This window comes from Neopelma chrysocephalum, unplaced genomic scaffold (genome assembly GCF_003984885.1).
Source record: "Neopelma chrysocephalum unplaced genomic scaffold, ASM398488v2 Primary Assembly neopelma1_96814, whole genome shotgun sequence".
NCBI lineage: Eukaryota > Metazoa > Chordata > Aves > Passeriformes > Pipridae > Neopelma > Neopelma chrysocephalum.
In genome coordinates this window covers 1950238-1972688 of record NW_020925458.1, presented here as the reverse complement: position 1 = coordinate 1972688, position 22451 = coordinate 1950238, and the positions used below count along the sequence as shown (strand labels likewise).

General features: G+C 37.6%; 2 protein-coding genes across 12 annotated transcripts in view; one reads left to right on the top strand and one right to left on the bottom strand.

Annotated features, from left to right (window-relative positions):
- Positions 1 to 22451, top strand: part of KIAA2026 (KIAA2026 ortholog) — a 90484-nt gene that overhangs the window by 53765 nt on the left and 14268 nt on the right. For 4 of the 10 annotated variants that reach the window (XR_003538569.1, XM_027709639.1, XM_027709642.1 and 1 more), the window contains exon 9: positions 3439 to 3540. Coding sequence is in view for 4 of the 10 variants with exons in the window: in XM_027709639.1 (XP_027565440.1) it covers positions 3439 to 3509 (71 nt within the window). In the remaining 6 variants the exon portion in view is untranslated. Of the gene's footprint in view, positions 1 to 3438; positions 3541 to 5098; positions 5295 to 11771; positions 12512 to 17351; positions 17578 to 22451 lie in introns of those variants that run through there. The other 6 variants (XR_003538570.1, XR_003538571.1, XR_003538573.1 and 3 more) reach the window with 4 other exon arrangements.
- MLANA (melan-A) lies at positions 9304 to 16463 on the bottom strand. 2 transcript variants are annotated; one of them, XM_027709655.1, is made up of 5 exons: positions 16182 to 16463; positions 15190 to 15288; positions 12555 to 12651; positions 10348 to 10449; positions 9304 to 9417 (listed from the first exon to the last, which is right to left on the bottom strand). In XM_027709655.1, exons 2-5 carry the CDS (start codon positions 15261 to 15263, stop codon positions 9349 to 9351), a joined length of 342 nt encoding a protein of 113 aa, XP_027565456.1. In that variant the 5' UTR covers positions 15264 to 15288; positions 16182 to 16463; the 3' UTR covers positions 9304 to 9348. The 2 variants fall into 2 exon arrangements, with proteins under 2 accessions (XP_027565456.1, XP_027565455.1); XM_027709654.1 differs by having other exon boundaries at positions 15190 to 16463.

The window sequence follows — 22451 nt, the reverse complement described above, 5'->3', positions numbered from 1 at the left end:
CCTTTGTATTGTTCTGCAAAGTAACCTGGTAGCTAGTTTGCTAGAGTTCTGGGAAAGTGGGAGGAAGAAAGGCTTGTGCCTTCCATAGGGACCTTTCCTTTTGCACTAACTTAAAAAATTGCATTGGGAAATTGCATCTTTCCATCTTATCTCGGGGCTGGGAAAGAAGGAGGCTGTCAGTTTTGGGATTAGAGAAGGTTTGTTTAAATTTTAGGAAAAGCTACCTGCTACATCTTTGCTACTTCTCATTAAAGGTATTTTGTAATGGATTTTGAAAACACCTAGCAGTAAGTATGTCTGTCCATCAGAGTTCACAGTATTAAGAATTTTTAAATCTGACTGCATATTACAGTTGAATGCTGCAGTCACTTTTCCAACAGAGGAAGATGGCAGAGAGTGGCAGTTTCTTCATGGACATTTTACATACTCTAAAACCATATATACCAGAAGCTCATTCTATTTCCATTTCACTAATGGAACCATGGGACTCACTTTCTTGTATTTTTCCTCTTTTCTTGCAATGACTGTTTTTTCTTTTTTTTTTTTTTTTGTTTTGTTTATTTAGGTTTGTTGTAGAGTGAATGTCTACACCATTTGAAAAGCTCAAGACTAGGTTCTGCTGTTGCAGATAATCTTGATGAGAGAAAAAAAATATTGCATGACATTTTTCTGCGTGCTGATGTAGTAGAAAGATTTATGCTATAATTGATTCTAATAAAGAGAGAAGTTAGAAAAGCTGAACTGAAAAACTCAGGACTCAAGTAACTTGCCTGAATAATTTCCAAGAAATTTTCTGAATTAATATGATAATATTCTATGATTTTTATAAATATTGTATAATTTGGAAGACATGTACTGTACAACATGAAAAGTTCGAGTCAGTTTAATTGGAGTTTTCATGGACTTTTATTCTCTACTAGACATGTGTTCAGATTCCAAGTCCTATTGGAGGAGGACTTGAGACTGCTATGTAATAGGCTTGCATCATTCATTATGTAAAACCAAATTTTAGTAATTTTTGCGAATAAAATTCCTATTCCCAACACTGTTCTCCAATAATATAAATGTCAGTCAGAGATAAGGTTTTCTTTCAAATGCAGGTAAATAACCATTGACACTTTGCTATGTACCTTTTACTCTCTACCAAATGTATAGTGCTACTTACAGCACAAACAAGTGCTACTTACAGCACTTGTATAAACAAGTGGATTATATTCACAGACACAATGAAAAAGCAGAACTACCTGCATCTTTACTTGAAGTGAAAAAGATAGTTACACATAAAAACAGATATATAAATCAGCCTTTTAACAAAAGGTGTTCAACTTTTCAGTGCTTGTAAAATGCCTTACTTTTAGATCCCTTTTGATATTATATACAGCTATTCATACACTATATTATATACAAAACTTTGGATTTATAAATTACTTTTAATATTTTGAGTTATATCCTTTATATTTGCCTGAATTAACATGTTCTGTACAATAATTTTGGTTTGCTCTGAGTGGAAAATTACACTTATTTTGCTTCACTGTTCAAACCCGCACCTGTGAGCTGCCATTTTCTCCTAGGGATTCTGCCCCTACCACACTAGGAACAGTTAAATTTCGCGTGTATTAGTTGTTACAAAAGTATCTGTTCAAACCAAGTGTGTTACTGTCAAGTCATTCAAACCCGTGCTGATTCACTGTGTGACATAGCAAAGGGTACAATGTGAAAAGGAAAGCAAAAATTCTCCTGATAAGTGAAGAGAAAATAATTTGTCTCATGGGAGTAGGTCAGAAAATTACTAAAAGCTAGCATTTGAAGGGCATCCATAGCCTTGCCACAGAGTTAGTTTCATGGTTGGTTTTCCTTCTATTTTGTGGTAGTGCAGAATTTTAATTGCCCAAAATGGTTTTAAATTAATTAATCATTTTTATTAAAGCACAAATGTTTGTTATGATGAAACTCTTTCCTTTAAAAAGAACAGCCAGAGGTGCTCAAAAGGACTCAAACTCATGTAGCCTGTTGTCTGTAAGCTGCACCTGAAGAGAGTTAACTGACTCAAAGCAAGATTAATAATGCTGCATCAGACTTTAGGTCCATCATGTCTCTTGAGGCAGTCAATAGTAGCATTCCAAAAGAGCACAATAACAGGCCTGAATAATCTTCTAGTATCCACTCATCTGTGAGCCAGTCTTCCTCATGCAGCTGTGTTTTTCTTCAATTTAATAGCTTTCAATGTATTTCTCTTGATGAAATGGACCAATCCTTTCTAGAATTTTTGAAAGCATGCAAACAAACTGTTACCATCCACAGAATCCAGTGGTAAAGAATTTGTAAATAAATTTCCTTTTTGGTTTCGGAACCTGGCACCTGCTAGTTTCATTTGATGCAAATAATATTTATATTGTAAGATGCAATAAGCCTTTGCTGTTTAGTCATTTTTCCATGTGGCCTATGTAGACCTTTGCCATGTTGGTTGTCTCTTCTCTAGAATAAAGAGAAATAGTGAATTCAGTTATTTCCTATATGGAAGTAATTAGTTGCTGTCATTGTGTGTGCCTTTTTCAGTTTTACTGTGTCCTTGTGGGATCAGAAGAGTGTATGTTCTAAAAGCACTGAATCTATTCAGCAGTGTGTTTATGTGTCTCATAATTATTTCAATGTTTGTGAGTTGGTTTCTGACTATTATTTAGCCTTGTACTAACTTTTTCATAGAAATATTAATTTTAAACCAAATACACATCAGTATCAAATTTATTTCATCCTATAAAACTATACCACTTGCAGAATATCGTGGCTGTAAAGATATGGTCTTTAAACCAGGCTGTTGAAACCAGTGCAAGTCTGACACTCTCCAAGTTCCTGTTTTTGCTTGGTTTAGTTCTCTTGAAAATGTAAAAGGACAAGCAAAATTATTTTGATGATGATTTTTTAATTGTCATTATTTTTATGCATAGAATGCAAGGATAGGTCTGTATATTAGGTGCATGGTCATTTTATATACATTGACATCCTGATAAAGATTTTTTAGTTGTTGAAGAGAAGAGACCACTTTATAAATGTGATACAGAACATTGTTATTTTAATATATTTTCCTTGAAACCACAGTGGCATAAAAACAAACTTTAAGATCTTGATAGACATGTATTTTCTTCATTTCTCAAAATGTGGAATTGTCTGGTCAATAGACCTGGATGTCTGGCGTAAACTTGGTAACCAGGACACTTCGTTGTTGCATATGTGATTGTTCCAGAAGTTCTTCAGAAAGTTGGTGTTCTTACAACATCTTTTACTACAATCTCAGCTGAACTAAACATGTTAAATGAAAATGGTATGTAAAAGCAGTGTAAAGGAAATGTAATTAATTACTTATAGTATTTCTTGAAATTATGTTTGTTACACAAAAGGTCTATTAAAATATGCATAAATATGATTTTCCACCTTTTGCAGATGAAGGCAATGAAGTACTGAGTTGTCATAGCAACATGGAGGAACTGGGAATAGAATCCTTGGTCCCCTGAACTCCTTCCAGCATCCCATCCATTACTAAAGGTTAGACAACTAGATTACTGCTTTAATTTCCCCTATTTTTGCTTTTTACAAAGAAGAAAAAAATTATTTAGAAAATTAAATTGTTTTCAAGAATGTGAGGGGCATTGATAGATAGCATTTATAGAAATTAAATAGCATGGGAAAGCAAGATAGTAAAGAAACAACTGTGATTTTTGTGATTGTCTTCAGTCTTTAGAACTTTGCTTGTCAATATCGATGTATAAAAAGAAGACAATACACTTCTTTAATTATTCATATTGATTCTGTCTAGTAAATACACAAGTATAAGATCAGAGTACTTTGGCTGTCAATAGGTCATCAGCACCTGGTACCAGCATATATGTTGAGATCCGTCCAGATAATGTGCTGTTATTTGTAGAATCATTCCTCACTCCTTTTTTTTAGTCACATGCAGCAGTGAAATAAAACATTAAAGAGGGATTAGTGACAGGGTATTACTATGTAGCCGCAGGGCGTCTTCCTTGTAATAAAGAAAGAGTGGAATTATGATGGATTCAATTTACACAGTATAAAAAGCAGGTATTTTTACTATTATAATTAATTACTGAGAAGAAGGAATTGCTTACATCTGTTTATAAAAACCCTTGTCAATTCATGTCAGCAAAACACAAATACTAAAATTACAGTAGTTTGAGGCTTGTCTGGCCAGTATTCTATAGTTCATCTACATGCTATGCCTTCAAAATATTGTTCTTCCCTCTAGAGTGCTTTTCTGCACAGTGATCTCAGAAGAACAAAAAGTGGGAGAGGCCTGTCTGGAAGTATTTTCCTCCTTCCATGGCCTAAGAAATTGATGCAAAAGCATAATCTTCTGTTAAAAACCAGCCCATATTTGAAAGTGAGCTTCTTTGGCACATGAAATGCCAGTGATGCATTTCACTACAGCAGTCCGGTCATTGTATGAGTTGCACCTTAAACTGCGCATTTGTCTCACTGTAGTGGCCAGCAGAGAATGCTTATTGGAAAGAAGAAGAACTAATCAAATATGAGTTCATTTTCCCCAGTATGTACACACATCATCCAAAAGTAATTACAGGAGAATTTTTTGAACTCAGCCTGAGCTTGTCTGTGACATGAAAGAGCAGATTTTGCAGCCAAAGAATCAGGTACTGGAGAAAGGTGAGCAGTAATTCAGAGAAGCAGAGCAGAAGAAAAAATTACATAAAAGCATAAAATTGCTTCTCCGGTTTAAGAGGTTGTGGGAGAAGCTAAACAGCAGAAGTTTTGAATGAAAAGTTGACTGAAATATCATTGTTGTCCTTCCTGTTGGTGAGACCAAAATTCAAGAAGTGTACATTATGTGGGCTGCATATTCCGAGGCTTAAAAATGTAAGAAAGATAGGCTTATTAAATCTGGGTCAATACCAAAAATGTTCAGGAAGATTTTTCTGGAGATATAGAAATAGGAGTAATAGGCAGACATCTAATACCTTCTAATCTTTGCAAGGATTCTTCTGCAAAAGATTAATGGTTAGGGGATATTATATTATTATATAATTTACCATACAATTTTGTTGTTTTTCTGCAAATCCTGAAGCAGTTCCAAGTTTTTTCTGAATATGTTTACCAGATGACAATCCTAAAATTCCTCCTGAAAACAACTGCACAAGCAAATCCAGCGCTAAACGGTATCTAAAAAGGGCAGCTGTTTTGCTCCAGAGTGTCAGGAGCAATGAGATGGTTGGGGTGTATATGATGGTGTGCAGAAATAAAAATCAATTACTTCTGCCAAGGTAAGTGGGAAAGGACAAATTGATAGAACTTGGAAGATTAGACCTTTTTATTAGAAGATGCTTTTCAACAAAAATGAGTCCAATCTTTTCCCTAATAGCTACAAGAATGCAGTGGATGGTAATGTAAATTAAAAAAAGAACCAGGAGGAAGGAAGGCTGCTGTGTAAGCAGAGAACATAGCAAACGTGCAGCAGAGCCGTCTGTTTCTCACATCCAGAAATGGAAGTTAGCGAGTTGGAAAGACCTTACAGAATTAGTATTGAAAGACCATAGTATTTATATTAGGCCATCACTCTATGTCTTATACTGATTTGAACTCAACTCGTGTTTGATTTTAAAGGCAAGAAAGTGTACTCTTATGTCACATGAATACATAGATGTACACCAACAAAGTAATGGATATTTTACCAATGTTAGACATAAACATGAATCAAAATACTCTGGCAATGTTATATTTTACTGAAAAATGACAAGCAATATGGCTAATACTAATACAGTGCTTGAGCCAAGATAATATACATACATCCCCAGCTGCAGCAGGAGTTAGGCTGAAGGAGATTGCTGAGGTGAGTGTCACTGGACTATCTACTAACCAGCTGCAAATGCCATTCCTGTTACACTTGACTGGTGAGACTCTAAAGTAAAATAAGTGCTTCCTGTGGAAAGTTCTTGGTACGTTCTTTTTTCATAGCTCTCTGACATATGTGAATTATACCCTTCTGGCTCATGACTCAGTGTTTGCTATATGGTTCGGGATGCCAGGAGGATTCATCAGGACCTGCTGCATTTTACCTTTGTGCAATGTCTGGGATGGCTGACCAATATTCTGGAATCTTTGAAGGCTACACTGGGGCTTGTAACTGCATTAGAAAATAAGACCGTACCAGGAATCCAAACATAAGACAATACAACTGCTAGTACCACTATAATACAGCAATCTGATCAAAACACACTATGTTAATGAGAGGCCTCATTTTGAAAGTGTTCATTGCATCTTTATAAGGGTTGCATGCATAGCTGTGAAGTTGCTAACATCATCATGTACAGAAAAGCTTTCGTAACAGTACATCTGATGGAAGCACTTTAATGCAGACCAGTAGCAAGCAGAGCTTCATTCTCCACCTGTCTTCATCACCATCCTGGGGGAAAACTCAAAATGCCCATGAATTTTTTCATTAGCTTTTTTTGATGGGAGAAAATAAAGCACAAATATTATCTTAGAGTTGATAGTTATTTTGGCTTATAGTTGTAATACAAGGCATCTGATTTCAACCTGATTGCAAAGAGGGTAAAAAAAAGAGGAGCAGAAGGTATTTGACTTTTACACCTTCCCTGTTACATAACAACCATACCAGATAAATTATAAGTCTAAATTTTGGTAAGTAGTTGTTATTCTGGGGTCATATAACTATGTAATGTGAAAAACTTCTCTTGAAATTTGAAAACTCTATGCCACATTTTCCATGTGTCGTTGTTGAGACAATTCTATGCATTTCTCTTTAAGGGAACAGGCTTCCTAGAAGATTTTAACTTGTGTTTGGTAAAGTGCAGTGTTAATTGAGTGTAATACAGAAAATATGTAAAATAGCCAGTTCTTGCAACATGGAGCTTTGGCAACTGCAGGTCTCTTGCTTTCACATTCTGACCTGTCTTGTATTGGTGTTTAGTTAATGGATCAGCAGCCAGACACTGCAGTGTACCATCATTGGGTATAGAGCCAGATTTAAAAAATGAAATTTGCGGTGGTGTTCAGTGATGAAGTTTCCACCTATATAATATAGTGCTCTGTGAACCTCTATTTCATGCTCTTATTTTAATGCACTAATTAAAATCTGAGATCACTGTCTAACTGTGTCTATTAAGAAAGAATACCGCTGTCACAGGGATTAAAAAGGGGAGAACTTTTCTGAAAACCAGAATAGGGCTTATATATCTTTTAAGTATCTATAAATTCATGTCAAAGTGTAATAGTTCTAGCTCTGGCTGCTGAGCAGTTTTAACAATTTGACCTTATGTAGTTCTGGAAATAAATTAGTATTTCTACTTTGTCAGTGTTAACTTCCTTGTGAGCTTTTGCAACAGCTGGTAACACATTTAATACTGACACTACTAAAAATGTGTGGGATCAAGTAAAGCTTTTTGAACTCTAAGCACTTTACTTCTCTATATTATATAATCTCTATGGAAATTAACTTTTTTCTCAGCCATGAATGTGTATGTCAGTTCTATTCCACTGTAGCACCACACAGTCTTTTGAAAGGATGCTGCCTTAGGGTAAAGAGATGCATAGCACAGAGTTGCTAAAGATATTAGCCTCAAGCTTTAGCTTACCAGTTCTGCAAAAAAATTGGTTAGCCATTGTGTTCTACATCTAGTGCTTAGTAGCTATAAGCTGGAATTCTGTATATTTTCCTGTGTATTCTTCTTTCTGTCACTAAACAAGTCCACAATTTTTTTCCTTAAGGTATATATTAGAAATGACACAGGTAAGACAGCTCTTTGGGTTAAAGTACCTCTCTAAGTTTCTAAATAAATATATCAACTTAATGTATAAAACCATGTATATAACCTTTTACTAGAATTACTGATATTTATTACCTTCCAACAATTTTATATAATCTATATAAACATATATTAAATAAATTTTTTTATATATATATGTCTTATATATGCACCTTAAAATAAAAAAAAAGCTTTAAACACAAGGCAGATTTACTTGCCTAACATAAACTCCATATATTAGATACTATATAGATATTAGATATAATAAAAACATTTATCTAATATAACATTTATAAACAATCTATAGAAACATCAAATCTAAATAAACACTTCTATTACAAAAGAAACATTTCAAAAAAGCTGTGTCTTATTACTTATCACCATCTATGGAGTTTATGTTAGGCAAGTAAATCTGCCTTGTGTTTATAACTTTTTTTTGTTTTAAGGTGTTTGTATTTGCATATTTGGTGACAAAGAGCCAGATTCTTTACTAATAGCAGTTAATAATTGCTTTATGAAATTAGTTTTCTTTTGTTACTACTTTTCAGTTTAACAAATGTTGTACAGTTTTAGCTGCCTCCTGCTGTGAGATATCAGGCCTTGTGTAAAAATTTGTTGATCTGCATATCATCTTAAGTAATAATCAATAATAAGCAATAACAAAAGGCTAAGTAAAAAATAATTATCAAATCTGTATAGCTAATTGATTCGCATCACAGTTCTTTGGTTTTTATTACTGCTCGTGTTCTGACAAGGTGGAAAAATTAACATCTTGAAGTCTGTTGTCTTCTGTATTCTTCAGGTAACATGGTTTTCATGCATTTTCTCATATTGTTCCATCATATTAGAAACAGATGATATGTAAAGCTCTATATCTACAAGTTCTCTTGCTCTCTCACAAGACTGCCAGAAGAAAACTAGAGGTGATGTTGTTATACCCATTGACCGGTATGAAATAATATGGTCTCTAAGCAGTATTTTCTTGGTTGCGTGGATTGTGTTTTATAAGGAATTAATATATTTCAGGTACATAAACAGGTGAAGTGGGGTAAAAGCATATTGTAAAACAAAGTTGCTTTTTGGAAATTAATTTTAAAACTGTGGGTAAGGAAAACAGTCTGTAACAGGATATGTAGTCAAATGGGTTTGTTCATTTTGTGACAGATTCTTGTACATCACATTCTAAGGAATAGTTTATTTATATATTTTTTTAAAGGAAGGGAGACTAAATGAGAAAGATGAAAATAAAGGTGCCAGCACTTTTTACTCTTGATTGATACTTAATAATATGTACTTACACTTGGTAGATCTATGAAGGATTCAAGATGCCCAGAGCATGGTGTATTAATCTGATCACAAGAAAGTAAAAGCTTAAACCAAAAGCACATTCAGATTTATTGAGGCATTTCAAAAACCAGGTCTGTAACTAAGCGGTTTCAGCAACTGCTAATGAAAGCATGTGATTTCTTTTTTTCTATGATTTTAGCTGTAAGAAAGTTAAGCATGTACAGGAAATTAAGAGGGAGCATGAAGAGTTTAAAATTTCATGTTATCATGGTGAATAAGGTGGTGGTGACTGATCTGCAGCAATTTTGTCATAAGCTGGTGGAGCATCAGGTACCTATGGTAAGGAAAATGGGTGTGAGAGATTGAAAAAACCAGTTGAGGTACAAGAATATGACATTAAACATGCAGCAAGCTATTTACCACTGTATTAGATACGGTTCAGTGACTTAAAATAGCTAAGCTCATTCATTATGTCTATTTTTTTGCTAGTATGTTTTCTGGTTTTGCGTCAGATTCATTTTGTTGGAACTGTTCATCCAAAGAAAGATTTTTCAGTGTTGTAAAGGCAGGATTTCTTTTTTTTTTTAAGATGGGGTGTTTTTAATTGGTTACTCGGATAAATATTGAAGCTTTTCTGTAAGAGTCTTAATGCAGGCATGTTGTCTTATTTCTAGTGTTAAAAATTTGAGCAGCTTTTTTAAAACTGATTATAAATTAGACTTTTCCCTATTCTAAAGCCATTTAAACACACCCGTTACTTAACATATACTTATCACTCAGTTTAATTTTGACAGTTATAAGTTTGAATGTTCATCTCTCCATAATGATTAGATGAGCTAAAACCTTGAATTTTTGTAACATTCCCTGACAATGGTTGTCAGAGTATAGTAATACTAGACACAGTCCATTTGCTGTTTTTCAGAATGGCAGAAACACCTACTGGAAAGTATTTGGGGTTTTTTCCTTATATTTCAGCATTTGAGTGTTAGATCATTCTAATAGATTGCATAATGACCATACAACTTTAGAATAAATGTAAGGAAAAGAAATGAAATTTTAGACGAAGAATTCTAAATAGTACATTTAAAAAACGCTTTTCACGGTAAAACTTGTTCAAAATAGTACTTTCTAAGTTGATGTAGAGGTGTTGAAGACTATCTAGAGAGCACACCCCAAGGAAGAAATCATTAATTGCCCGTTTACCAATATTGTCTCACCATATCTTACTATGTTTAAGTAAATGAGACCTTGAATTACAACTTACCACAGAATTAAAGTTTCTGTACTCCTGCAGAGCCATTTTGCAGTCCAGTATTGCTCCCTCACCTACCACGTTTCGTGCTGTGCTCACACTAGAGCTTTTGCTCTGTGATCATAAAGAAACATGGGGAAGATGAAAGGAAGAAGAGACTGTGAAGTTGGGGCAAATTATGTGTCAATTAATATTTGATAGCACATTTACAGTATGTATTAGAATCTGGAATTAGGACCAGACACAATGCAAGTAAGCAAGACAGACAATTTACCTATCACTTTTAGCTGTCTCTGCTGAGACATAGTCTTTCTCCTCTGTTATCCAATTACATTGCCAGAAAAATGAACATCACATTTTTTAGGTCCAGGACTACTGCAGGAACTGACATCTTTCTATGTATCTGAATGCCTCCTCATTTTTATCCTACCCATTTCTTTCTTTAATCTCCAAACTTTTTCTTTTCTGTTTTCCCAACATTTCTTTTGTACACATTCTGTACTAGTTCTCCCCTAGCCAAAAAAATCTTAAGAAAGATGTAATTTTCAAAACCAGAAAGTAGCAGTCAGCAATGAGAAGGAATTAAAAAAGAAATTGTGGTTTTTGCCATGATGTACAAAACAGGCATTTGGTTTGATTTTTGAAGGGGTTTTTTTAGTATTACCTTCATTTTTGCAACATCTCACTATGAAACTCCAGGTTTTATGTATTTTACCCATTGATAAATGTATTGGATAGATAACTGGAAAGGGAATGGAACAGAGTTATGGAAAACAGGAAGGAAATGGATTTGCTGACTTAAATGAGAGGTATGCTGGGTTTTTTAACTCCCAAATAGTAATATTTTTTTCAAAATATTAGGATAACTAAAAGATACTAAAAAGATACTAAAACAAAGATCTGGATAAAGCCTGGTGCGGGTACCAGTTGGGGTAGAGTTCATTTTCTTCTTAACAGCTGATACAGTATTGTGTTTTGGATTCATTATGAGAATAATGCTGATAACACAATGATGATTTGGTTGTTGCTCAGTAGCTCTTACTCTAAATCGAGGACTTTTCATTGTCTCATGCACTGACATCGGGTGCACATTAGGTACATGAGAAACTGGGAGAGAGCATGGCTGGGACACCTGAGCTGTACTGGCCAAAGGGATGTTCCACACCACAGAACACCATACCCAGGATATAAATGAGGGAGTTGACTGGAAGGGGCTGAGTGCTGCCAAGGAACGGGATGGGCATCAGTCAGGGAGTGGTGAGAAGCTGTGTTGTGCAACACTTGTTCCTCTTGGGTTTTATTGCTCTCTCTCTCTCTTTCATTATTATGATTAGTAGCAGTAGTAGATTAGTAGATGACGATTATATTTTGTTTCAATTATTGAACTGTTCCTTCTTAACCCACGTTTACCTTTTCTTTCCAATTCTCCTCACCAGGGTGGCAAGGGGAAGTAAGTAAGCGTGGAGCTTAGCTGCTGGCTAGAGTTAAGTCACAACAAGTTTTCACTTTAAAGGATTAAAAAAGACCTCCCTTCCACAGGAGAGAGAGCAGAACTTCAAAAATAAAGCTTTCAGACTTCTAACAACAGTTGTTATGAGAAGGATTGTACCTTTTTTTTTATATTTTCTTAGAAGACATGAAGTAAAATATTTTAAAAGTGATGTTTAGAAAACAAACCTCAAATCTGCCCTGCTCTTTTTTGTAAATCTTAAAACTGCAAGTCAAGTTTTATAGACATGAATCATGCATCATCTTTATGTGAACATATTTACTTAAATTACTTGTAACAGTTATTCTCTACTTCCTAGATTTACTGTAAGCGCATCTGTCGTTATTTAGGGGTAAATCTTATGAGTAGTGAATATGTTACTTTTATTTAAATGAAAGGACACTGAACATGCCTTGGTTTTGTGTAAATATTAAATATAATGCTTCCTACAGATAATCTTTTCCCCTGATGTGTTGTGTAAAGCTGGGCAGCTGGCTTCATGTCCCTTTGCTTCTGCTTCCTCTTATCCCTTTGTCTGACTTGCAAGTTCTTGAGGGCAAGTTGTGTTTCATATTGTGTGGGTTTGCCTGTGACATATGTCAGTGTGTGTATATTACCTGAGATGATGATGTCCTGTTACAGATTCAATGTTCTCTGCATTAATGTCATGCAAATAAAGGTAATACATGTCAAAATAACAGCATGCGAGAAAGTGAGCTGCCATGCTTACCCGCAGACTTTTATAGCCACTACGTCTTTTGTAATACCAGCAGCCAAAAGCAAGTAAAGTTGCCAGCAGCAAAATGAAAAGTCCAATGCCCAGAGCTCTGTTGGGAGAGCAAAACAAAAAAATAACACCACAACTAGATGTATTCTCCTGGGAGCACGAAAGATTAGAGCACAAGTTTGTGTCAGTGCCCTTTCATCAGAGGAAGGCATGGCGTAGAATTTACCTCAGAAAATGGACAAAGTATCAGTAACTTCAGCAAGTCTCTGTAGATTTAGCAGTTAGCTGCATTCTCTGCCAAGTTCTTAATCATTTTAAAAATAAGAAATACATTTCTTTGAAGATAATACTCTACTGCTGATTCTGAAAATCTGTAAATCCAGCAAACAGCATTGCGATATTGGAAGAGAATGTGAAATAAATGCCACACCTGCAGAGATGCAGGTCATGTTTATTTGCTAAATTTCTCTAGACAGCTAGTATTGGGAAATATATCCTTCTTGCATCATATTGCAACAACTGTTGGTGACAGAAGGGTTTTTTGGATACATAAAACACTATAAAACCTTAAATACGACTAAGAAACTTTGAATTATTCATTAAGAGCTCTGCAAGGATTTAGTTCTTGTTTCGTGACATGCTAGGCAGTATTGGTGTGACTGGGTCATTTTAAGGAAAATACACTTAGAAAACTGTGCTGTGACATCCTTCCTACTGCTCACTGGGGACTTTGGAGAAGCAGCATGATTCCGCTGTCTGTCAGAAAGCAAGCTGACAAAGTAATTGCCAGTTTCCTAGTCACAAACCCCCTTCCTTCTGTGTTAATAATCTCCCTGCTAAGACATATGGAATTCATTCCCCTTTTTTTTTTTTCTTTCCCTGTTCAGGAACAGAACAGGGTTAAAGGGAAAAAAGCGTGGGGAAAAATATTACTGTGTGAATCAGGATAAACCCATTCTAATATACTTCTATATATCTACTATCCAGTTGCCCTGCAGTAATTACCACCATGCTTTTGCATGAATAGGGATTTAGTAGTGGGGTATGTGATTTACCAGAGACTTTTTATATCTACTTGCTATCATTTTCGCTGACTCCAAGTCTGATAAAGGAGTGTTTCCTTGCGACCCAAGAAGCCTGGAAGAAGAGGCAAACAGATTTGTGTGACGGAACAGGCTGCTTTTTTGTCTGAATTGCCTGTGTGCTGTCTGAAACGTGAGCCCTTTGGAGACAAAGGCATTTTCTTTTTCACAAGTACCTGGATCTTGCAAGTTGCTCCTGCCCCTTGAAGACTTTGTGTGGACTGGAGACCCGTTAAACCCAAGAACACAGCTAACAGCATTCACTTGCTTTCTGGTGCAGCCGTGTTGCAGCTGATCTGCAAAGTTATGAGATGGCTCCACTGGTTTTGTTACTGTCCCAGCACAATTAAAACTTGGAGAAACCCTCCAAGCAGCTGCTGCTCTCTCTACATTTTGAGACTGCTTTCTGCTTTTTTACATGTTACGTAGTTTTAGCTGTCCATTAGCCTGTATGCCCCCAGAATGTATGTAATTTCTGGAGCTGGTGCTTTTGACTACATGTTTGCCATCAAACTCCTTCCCTGCCTACTCAGAGGCTAGTATGGAAAGTGTGTGTGCAATTTCTTACAATTCCAGCTGTGCTTTTAGGAATCTGGGCTTATATCTAGAATACTACTTCTGGTACCAAAAGGAGAGAGTCGCTTTTGCCTCACATATCTAGAAAAACTGCTTACAATTGCAGACACTGGAATTCACAGCAGTTAGAGGTGAGCGTGCTTAGTTTCAAGTGCCGAGACATGACTAACGAGCTTTTTTTTTTTTTTGAAGAACTAAGCTGCTTTGGATGGACAATGAGAGAGCCTTCCCCTTGGTTTATTCTCTCTGCCAGGGCATGGAGGAACAAAAATCTTGCAGTATGTGTGTGTGGAACAAGTCACTAAGTTCAGGGGCCTATAAACCAGTACCAGAAGCACATTCTGCTTACAGATATCCCGAGCACACTGGAGATATTTGTCTAAGGTATTAAAACATCACCAGTTGGATGGTATTTCTAATAATCCAAGACCAAAATATGTTATTATAGTCTGAAGCTAACAGTATTAGCTTGACTTAGTTCTGCTGAAGTGGACTCTTACCCAGAAACAGTTTACTGAGAGTCACATTCGTATGGCATTGATGTCTTCATCTGCCTTTTTTTTTAACCATTTCTCTGGGGGTTTGCTATGTTCTTTAGGGTGACACAATGTCCCTTTCAGGTTTCTAAGAGAGGTTTGTGGATCTAGAGATAAATTGAGTGTACAGATCATCTTGCAATAGCCTCAAAAGAAAATTCTAAATAAGCCTCAATAAACCTGGTAATTTTATTATAAAGACCAATAACTTGTGATCATATGATTGAACTCTAGATTCTTTAATTCTGCAATTCTGATTTTTCTTAATCATTGAGGGCTCTTAATGATTGTGCAGTGACAAACATTAGAGACAACTACACGATAGTTAAAATGTGCTCCATCTATATACAATGGTGAGGTTTTTTTGATACTATTTCCTGGTTTTCTTTCAATGCAATTTTTTCACCAGCTTACAGGCTAAGGTAGGTTTTGATTTATGCTTACTCTTCTGCTGCAAAATAGGTGTGTCCTCTCCCTCTGAAATAGTTGCCATATGGGTGGTCATTTCTTCTGCCCATTTTGTGAGCTTGGTCCTGCTCAGACCTACAGGGTAGAAACACAGTGCCTCAGCGTGATAAATAATTTGTAATCTTTAAGGTGTAATATTATCAACTTCTGTGTTTTAATGCGAGCATTTTAGGGAGGTAGGATAATCTAGTATCTTCAGAATCAAGTAGATCCACACCCATATGCAGCTGTCCCAATTTAAGACAAAACTCAACTATAGACTATAGTCTGCATTTTAGTATCTCCAGTGACATAAAGGTATTTGCACCTGACTGCAACAGAGAAGAATTTTATGTCATCTTTTTACGTACAAAGTGATAGCAGAATTCTGAAGTACAATGTTGAATACAGAAAGAAAGGCAATTTACCTGGGCAAGTAAAACTATTGAGAGGAAAAACTAATATTGTCCTTACAAGTAGCTGTTTATTTCTGTTATTCCCTGTAAACAGTCAGGGGACAGGTTTTCAATCACTGTAAAGTCTCAGAGATCTGTTGATTTTCAGATGGGAATAGTAATTTATGTCTGCCACAATCTAAACTCAGATGCGCAGGGAATTTATGTTATAATCTTAACTCCCAGTTTTTATGTGATAATCATCAAGCTTCAGGCTGTCTGAACAGTTAAAAATCTAATTGATCAAATACAGTGAAGAAGAAATCCACAAGTAATCATGTTTCTGTCATTTAAAGCACACAACAATAGATCCTACTTGATAGTATCCAGCCAATCTACCTACCTTACACAGGTAAAGTATAAAACACGATGACTTTACTGAAGACAATTCTAGCCAGGGAAGGAAAATATCTACAAGTTCACTTAGAGACAGTCAAGCCTCTTCCAGAGCATAATTTTGAAGCAAAGCAGAAAATTTTGTGTAGAATAAAAATATACAAATCTTTGTGTAGAATAAAAAAGCATACATCTTACCTCCTTCAGACCTGTATTCTGTTAACTGAAAGGCATATGCAGCTTTCTTTTCCTTGACTTGGTCTGGGTTTTCCTCCTTTGATCTGTTTTCTTATGACTATCACGAGTTTAAATTCCTTTCGGTACAGCTTCTGAATGCGTTAATTAGCATGAAAGGGGCAAGGATACAACTTCTCATTTTCTTCTATGTCCTTCTCTCTTAATAAGCAACAGTAGAATCTGTTATTTCTTGATTTATTACATACCATCTGAGAGATGGGTCAGCACCTTTTTACCTGCCCTTTTTACAAGCTCCTAGAGTGGGCAGACTGTTTCTAAATTTAAATGTGTTTTGATTTAGGGCAGATTATTCTGTGACAGAGGACTGGTATTTTTGCATGTCTTTACTATAGCTTTATGTATGCACTCTTTTTGCATCAGTTTAACACTGTGCAAACTAGTATATTTGGACAAAAACTTATAGGTGGATGATGTTATACTGTGACAGAAATGTCTTACATTTGGGCAAATACAGTTTAATTTTGTAGTAATCAGCAAATAACTGCAACAAAAAGAGAGTCTGTCCCATGTACAGCAGAACTAACAAAGCCTGGGTTAGGACTTGTAATTCATACAAGTCCACACACAAGTCCCCTTTGTGTGTTAGCAGAGGCAATTCATACAAGTCCATACAAGTCCTTTGTTATGGACTTGTATGAATTGCCTGTGCTAACACTGTGGTAATTCCATTTACAAGACCAGGCAAGAAATGGCAGTCTGTGATTAATTCAGAGGTCTGGGTACTGTGATGGACAAGCAGTTTTAAATGTTGTCGAAAGAGAGAGAAGATACAAGAACCATGTTCTGCTTGTCATTCATCTTAATGACTCATTAATCTGAGCCTCTCTCTCCTTCCACAGATTTTTTAAGTTTGAAGGACTGAAAACTTTTAATAAGTTTTCACTTGTCTTTGAAGCTGTACACTTGGCTCTAAATGTAGTGAAAACAGCTGACAGACTGAAAAGCAAATGGGAGAGAACAGACAGTGTGAGAAACCAACATCCATTTCATTAGGAAATCAGATGAAAAGTTTAACATTGATATTCTTAGCTAGTGCAGGTCTGGGAGGTCAGACCATTTTTCTGCATATGTGTTTTGCTTAATCATGGTAAAAATGTGATCTGTCTTTAGATATTTTTCCATGGTGGTGCTCAGTGACAGGACCAGAGGCAATGAGCACAGACTGAAACACAGGAGCTGCTCTGAACATCAGGAAACTTTTTTTTCTGTAGGAGTGACTGAGCACTGGCACAGATTGCCTGGAGAGCTTGTTGGGTCTCCCACACTGGCGATACGCAAAAGCTGTCTAGACACAGTCATGACCAACCAGCTCTAGGTGGCCCTGCTGGAGCAGAGGGTTAGACCACACGAACTCCAAAGGTGCCTTCCAACCTCAACCATGCTGTGATTAACACCAGAAAGATCTAGCTGGTTTTGCTGGACCCATTAAACAACATGGTTTTTGTGGAGGGGAAAATGAAGGGAACAAGAAGAATGAAAAATGAGGAACATAAACTCTCTAATTTGTACAAATCATTCAATGCTTTATATTAGACCAGATGAACTCAACAGGAGTTTCAAAGGGAGAAGAGATGCAGGGAAGTTTCTATAGATACCCATGTGTATAAAACTGTAAGTGGATGCTATCACAGTCTATCAAGTTCCCAAGCAACATATCAGCCCTTGTGCTCTCTGAAAATGTCATAGAGCTCCTTATCAAATCATGTGTTTTCCTGAAGAAAAGCTTCATTACTGGGAGAGGATGATAACTGAAGGGCATTGTTTGGTCTTGTGAGAATCAAGACATAGAGTAAATGCATGTGATTACCAATCCTAGTCTCTGCACCATACTTGCCTCAAGCAATGTGTAGGGCAAAATGTCAACTGCTTGAATATTTTGTGTTCTGAATGAATCTCTTGTTAATAGTATAACAAAAAAGGGAAAAAAATAACGACTTTGTCATGATTTGTGGCACCATCTGGAATATAAATGTAGAATGCTGCTATTGAGGAATTGGATGGATGAGAAGGTGAAACACCACATCCTGGTTCTGATCTCAGTTTTTTTACAAAATCTTAGTTCTCTGAAGTATTCTTTGCTAAATCCATCACAGCAAAGTCACTGGAATTGGCAAATGGATTTCACAGGTGTTAATCTTTTCAAAGATAACATTTCAGGAGAAGAGAATGGAAGAGAAGAATTACTTGGGAGAAACCCCCAAGTAACCCAAGTTATTTTGGGTTTTTTGTGATAGCCAGAACTTGTGGCAAACCTAGGACACTGATGAATCTTGATCATAGGAATGAAATGAATGCTTCTAGTGTAACTGAAAATAACAGGCTTGACCTTTGAAAAAGAATAGCTGTTGGTTTTATGCTGTTGACATTGTGATTCCATCTTTCTAGGAGAAGATCTTGGGATTTTTATTAATTTATTTCCCTTAATTGATATTTTTTTCCCTCTGGCATTTGAGGCTTCCTACAGCAGACAAAGCAGAGAAATGTAAGTACCTTGACACTTGATTTAGTAAAGGCTTTAGTTTTGAGTTTTATGGGAATTTCAGTGGAAACTCGCAGGTATTTCACTGCTAAGTCTACATTAACAGTAACACAGTACAGTAAGCAAAAATAAGGGCATTATACTCCTTTCACTTTGTCCTCAGAATCCTCATCTCTCCATGGTTTGGGGATTTACTTGGAAGTATGTATTATCTGGCTTCAAGGCTGAACAGTTCCACTATAGGCCTGAGACTGGATGTGGCACTTAGTGCCATGGTCTAGTAACCACGGTGGTGTTGGATCGAGGGTTGGACTTGATGATCTCAGAGGTCCTTTCCAGCCCAGCTGATTCTATGATTCTATGATTTTATGATTCTATGATTTGGAGCTTTTTGAAAAGAAGCTATTCCTCAAACAGCTGCTACCTTGACTGCAGGCACCTCCAGGAAGCAACATGTTGTCCTGTAGACTGCCTTGCACAAACACCATTAGTATGTTCATCCTGAAGGCCCAGTTCACGACAGAAAGTTCTTCTTCAAGTAATTTGCAAGTGAAGCTCTGGTCCCTGCTGTCAGGCCCATCTCCCTCTGCTCTATCTCTGAAACTTACAGTAAAGAAGGAATTGTAGTCTTGATCCTGTAGTGGCTATGCCAAGAGGATGGCATGATTGCAGTGGTGCCTGTGTGGCTGCACTGTGTTTTTCCAAAGAAAAAAGTGGATAGCTTTCTGGCAGTGTTTTTCTTTGCTCCTACTTTGTGGTTGACTGCAGGTTCTGAGCCCAGGGGATTGTTCGGATTTGTGGGACTTTGTGAGATGCAGGGTGACCAACTGTGTGAGATGCAGGGTGACCAACTGTGAGTGAAAAACTGTGGGTGAAAAACTTTTGGATGCTGTTGGGCACTATCAAGGTGAGATTGAGTTATGACTTCTCTTTCCTGTAATTTCAGGATGCCATCCCTGGATTTAAGAGAATGGCAGTGCTTTCTAAAGCCTCACAGTCCTGTTCCCACCAGTAGATTGATAACTGGTTTGGGGTGAGAAACTCCTTGCAGATGAGCTGCTGATTTAGGCCTCTGGGGCCATCTCTGAAACATTTTGTTTGAAGAAAATTAATATAGTCAACAAGGACTGTATCCTTAGGACTTAGATCAAAACAGTGCTTTGCAGCACATTGCCCAGGGAGGTGGTGAAGTCACCATCCCTGAAGGTGTTTCAAAGACATCTGGCACTGGGTGATGGTTTAGTGGTTCAGGGGATTCAATGTTACTGCTGGGTGGATGGTTGGATTGGATGATCTTAAAGGTCTCTTCCAACCTTGATGATTCTGTGATTCTGTGATTCTGAGTCTCTTCCAACCTTGATGATTCTGTGATTCTGAGTTATCCCTGCAGTAATAGTCCAGTGAAACTTAACTTGGAATATTGCCACTACAGCTGAAGTAAAAGCAGTCCTAAAATGAATACAAACACTCAATACTTCAACTCTGGGCATGAGGAGAGTAGACTTCGGGCTGCTCAGGAAGCTAGTAAGTAAAGTGCCCATGGAAAATGTTTTTATGTGTTCTGGGGTCCATCAGTGCTGGTCACACTTTAAAGATCACCTCCTGAGGGCACAGGAGCAGGCAATTCCAAAGTGTTGCAAGTCAAGCAGATGCAGATGAGGCAAAAGGCTAGCTTGGCTGAGCAGGGATCTGCTTCTGGAAATAAGGAGAAAAAGGAAGGTGTATGCTCAGTGGAAGCAAGGTCAAGTGACATGAGAAGAATACAGAGATGCAGCTTGCCACAGTAGGGAGAAAATTTTTGCAGCCAAAGCTCAATTGGAGTTGAAACTGTCAAAAATGTAGAGGATAGGAAAAGAGTTTTTTTTTCAAATATATTAACAGCAAAAGACAGTGTAGGAATTACATCAGCCCATTACAGGGTGAGGATGGTCACCTCACAAACAGAGACAGAGACAAGGCAGAGATGTTTAATGCTTTCTTTGCCTCTGTCTTCAACATGGATGACAGACCAAGGGGATCTCAGTGCCCTGAGCTTCAAGACCATGACTGCGAGTTGACCCTGGACTTGTGTGGGATCCGATGCATGAGCTGGATCACTGTAAATCTACGAGGCCTGATGGGATTCGTCCAAGAATCCTTGAGGAGCTAACTGATGTCACTGCAAAACCTCAGTGATTTTCAGGTGGTCTTGGGAATCTGGAGAGGTCCCAGCTGACTGGTCCCAATTTTCAAGAATGGCAAGAAGGAGGACCGTGGAACTACAGGCTTGTCAGTCTCACTTCAGTAGGGAGATTATTCTGGGCAGTATTGAAAAACACCTGGAGGACAACGCAGTCATTGGTCACAGCCAGCACAGCTTCATGAGGGGAAAGTCCTGCTTGTCAAACCTGATTTCCTTCTATGACAAGGTAACCTCCTTGATTTAGGAAATCCATTAGATATAATATTTTCAGACTTCAGCAAAGCTTTTGATGCTTTTCAGTAACAAAACTCTCGCTACTGGAGAGTAGTAGGATACTACTCTCGCAGTACCCTTCTGGACAAAATGTCTAGCACACAGCTGGGTAACTGTGTTACGTGATGGGTGAGCAACTGGCTCACAGGTAGGGCACAGAGAGTTATAGTGAATGGAGTAACAACATCAGACCAGCATTCAGTCATTAGTGGGGTTCCACAGAGCTCCATCTTAGGTCCTGTGCTGTTCGACATCTTCATTAATGATCTGGACACAGGACTTGAATAATAAGTAAGTTTGCCAATGACACTGAACTGGGAGGAGCTGTCAATTCCCTGCCCTGCAGAGAGACCTTGACAAATTAGAGGACTGGGCAATCATGAACTATATGAAGTTTAACAAGGGGAAGTGCTGGATTCTGCACCTGGGATGGGGCAACCCTGGATGTGTGTATAGACTGGGGAATGAGAGGCTGGAGAGCAGCTCTGCAGAAAGGGACCTGGGGGTCCTGGTCAATGGCAAATTGAATATGAGTCAGCAGTGCCCTGGCAGCCAGGAGGGCCAATCGTGTCCTGGGGGGCATCAGGCAAAGCATCGCCAGCCAGTTGAGGGAGGGGATTGTCCCGCTCTGCTCTGCACTGGGGCAGCCTCACCTTGAATATTGTGTGCAGTTTGGGGCACTGCAATATAAGATATTGAGCTCTTAGAGAGCATCCAAAGAGGACAAGGAAGATGGTGAAGGGCCTTGAAGGGAAGCTGTATGAGGAGTGGCTGAGGTCACTTGGTGTGTTCAGCCTGGAGAAGAGGAGACTGAGGGGAGACCTCAGTCTTCAAGATCCTCACAAGAGGAGGTGAAGGGGCAAGTACCGATCTCTTCACTCTCGTGACCAGTGACAGGACCTGAGGGATTGGCCTGAAGTTGCATCAGGGCAGGTTTAGTTTTATATCAAGAAAAAGATTCGTCACCCAGAGGGTAGTTGGGCACTGGAACAGGCTTCCCAAGAAAGTGGTCACAGTACCAAGCCTGGCAGAGTTCAAGAAACATTTTGACAATGGTCTCAGGCACATGGTATGACTCTTGGGGTGTCCTATGCAGGGCCAGGAGTTGGACTCAATGATCCTGATGGGTCGCTTTCGACTCAGCATTTTCTGTGATTCTATAATTCTACTTCTTCTGTGCCATTAAACACATACATAGCCATCAAATGACAGAGTGTCCAGGTGACTAATTCTATACTGTGCCTTTAGCGAAGAAAATAAGAGTATGACTTTTCAT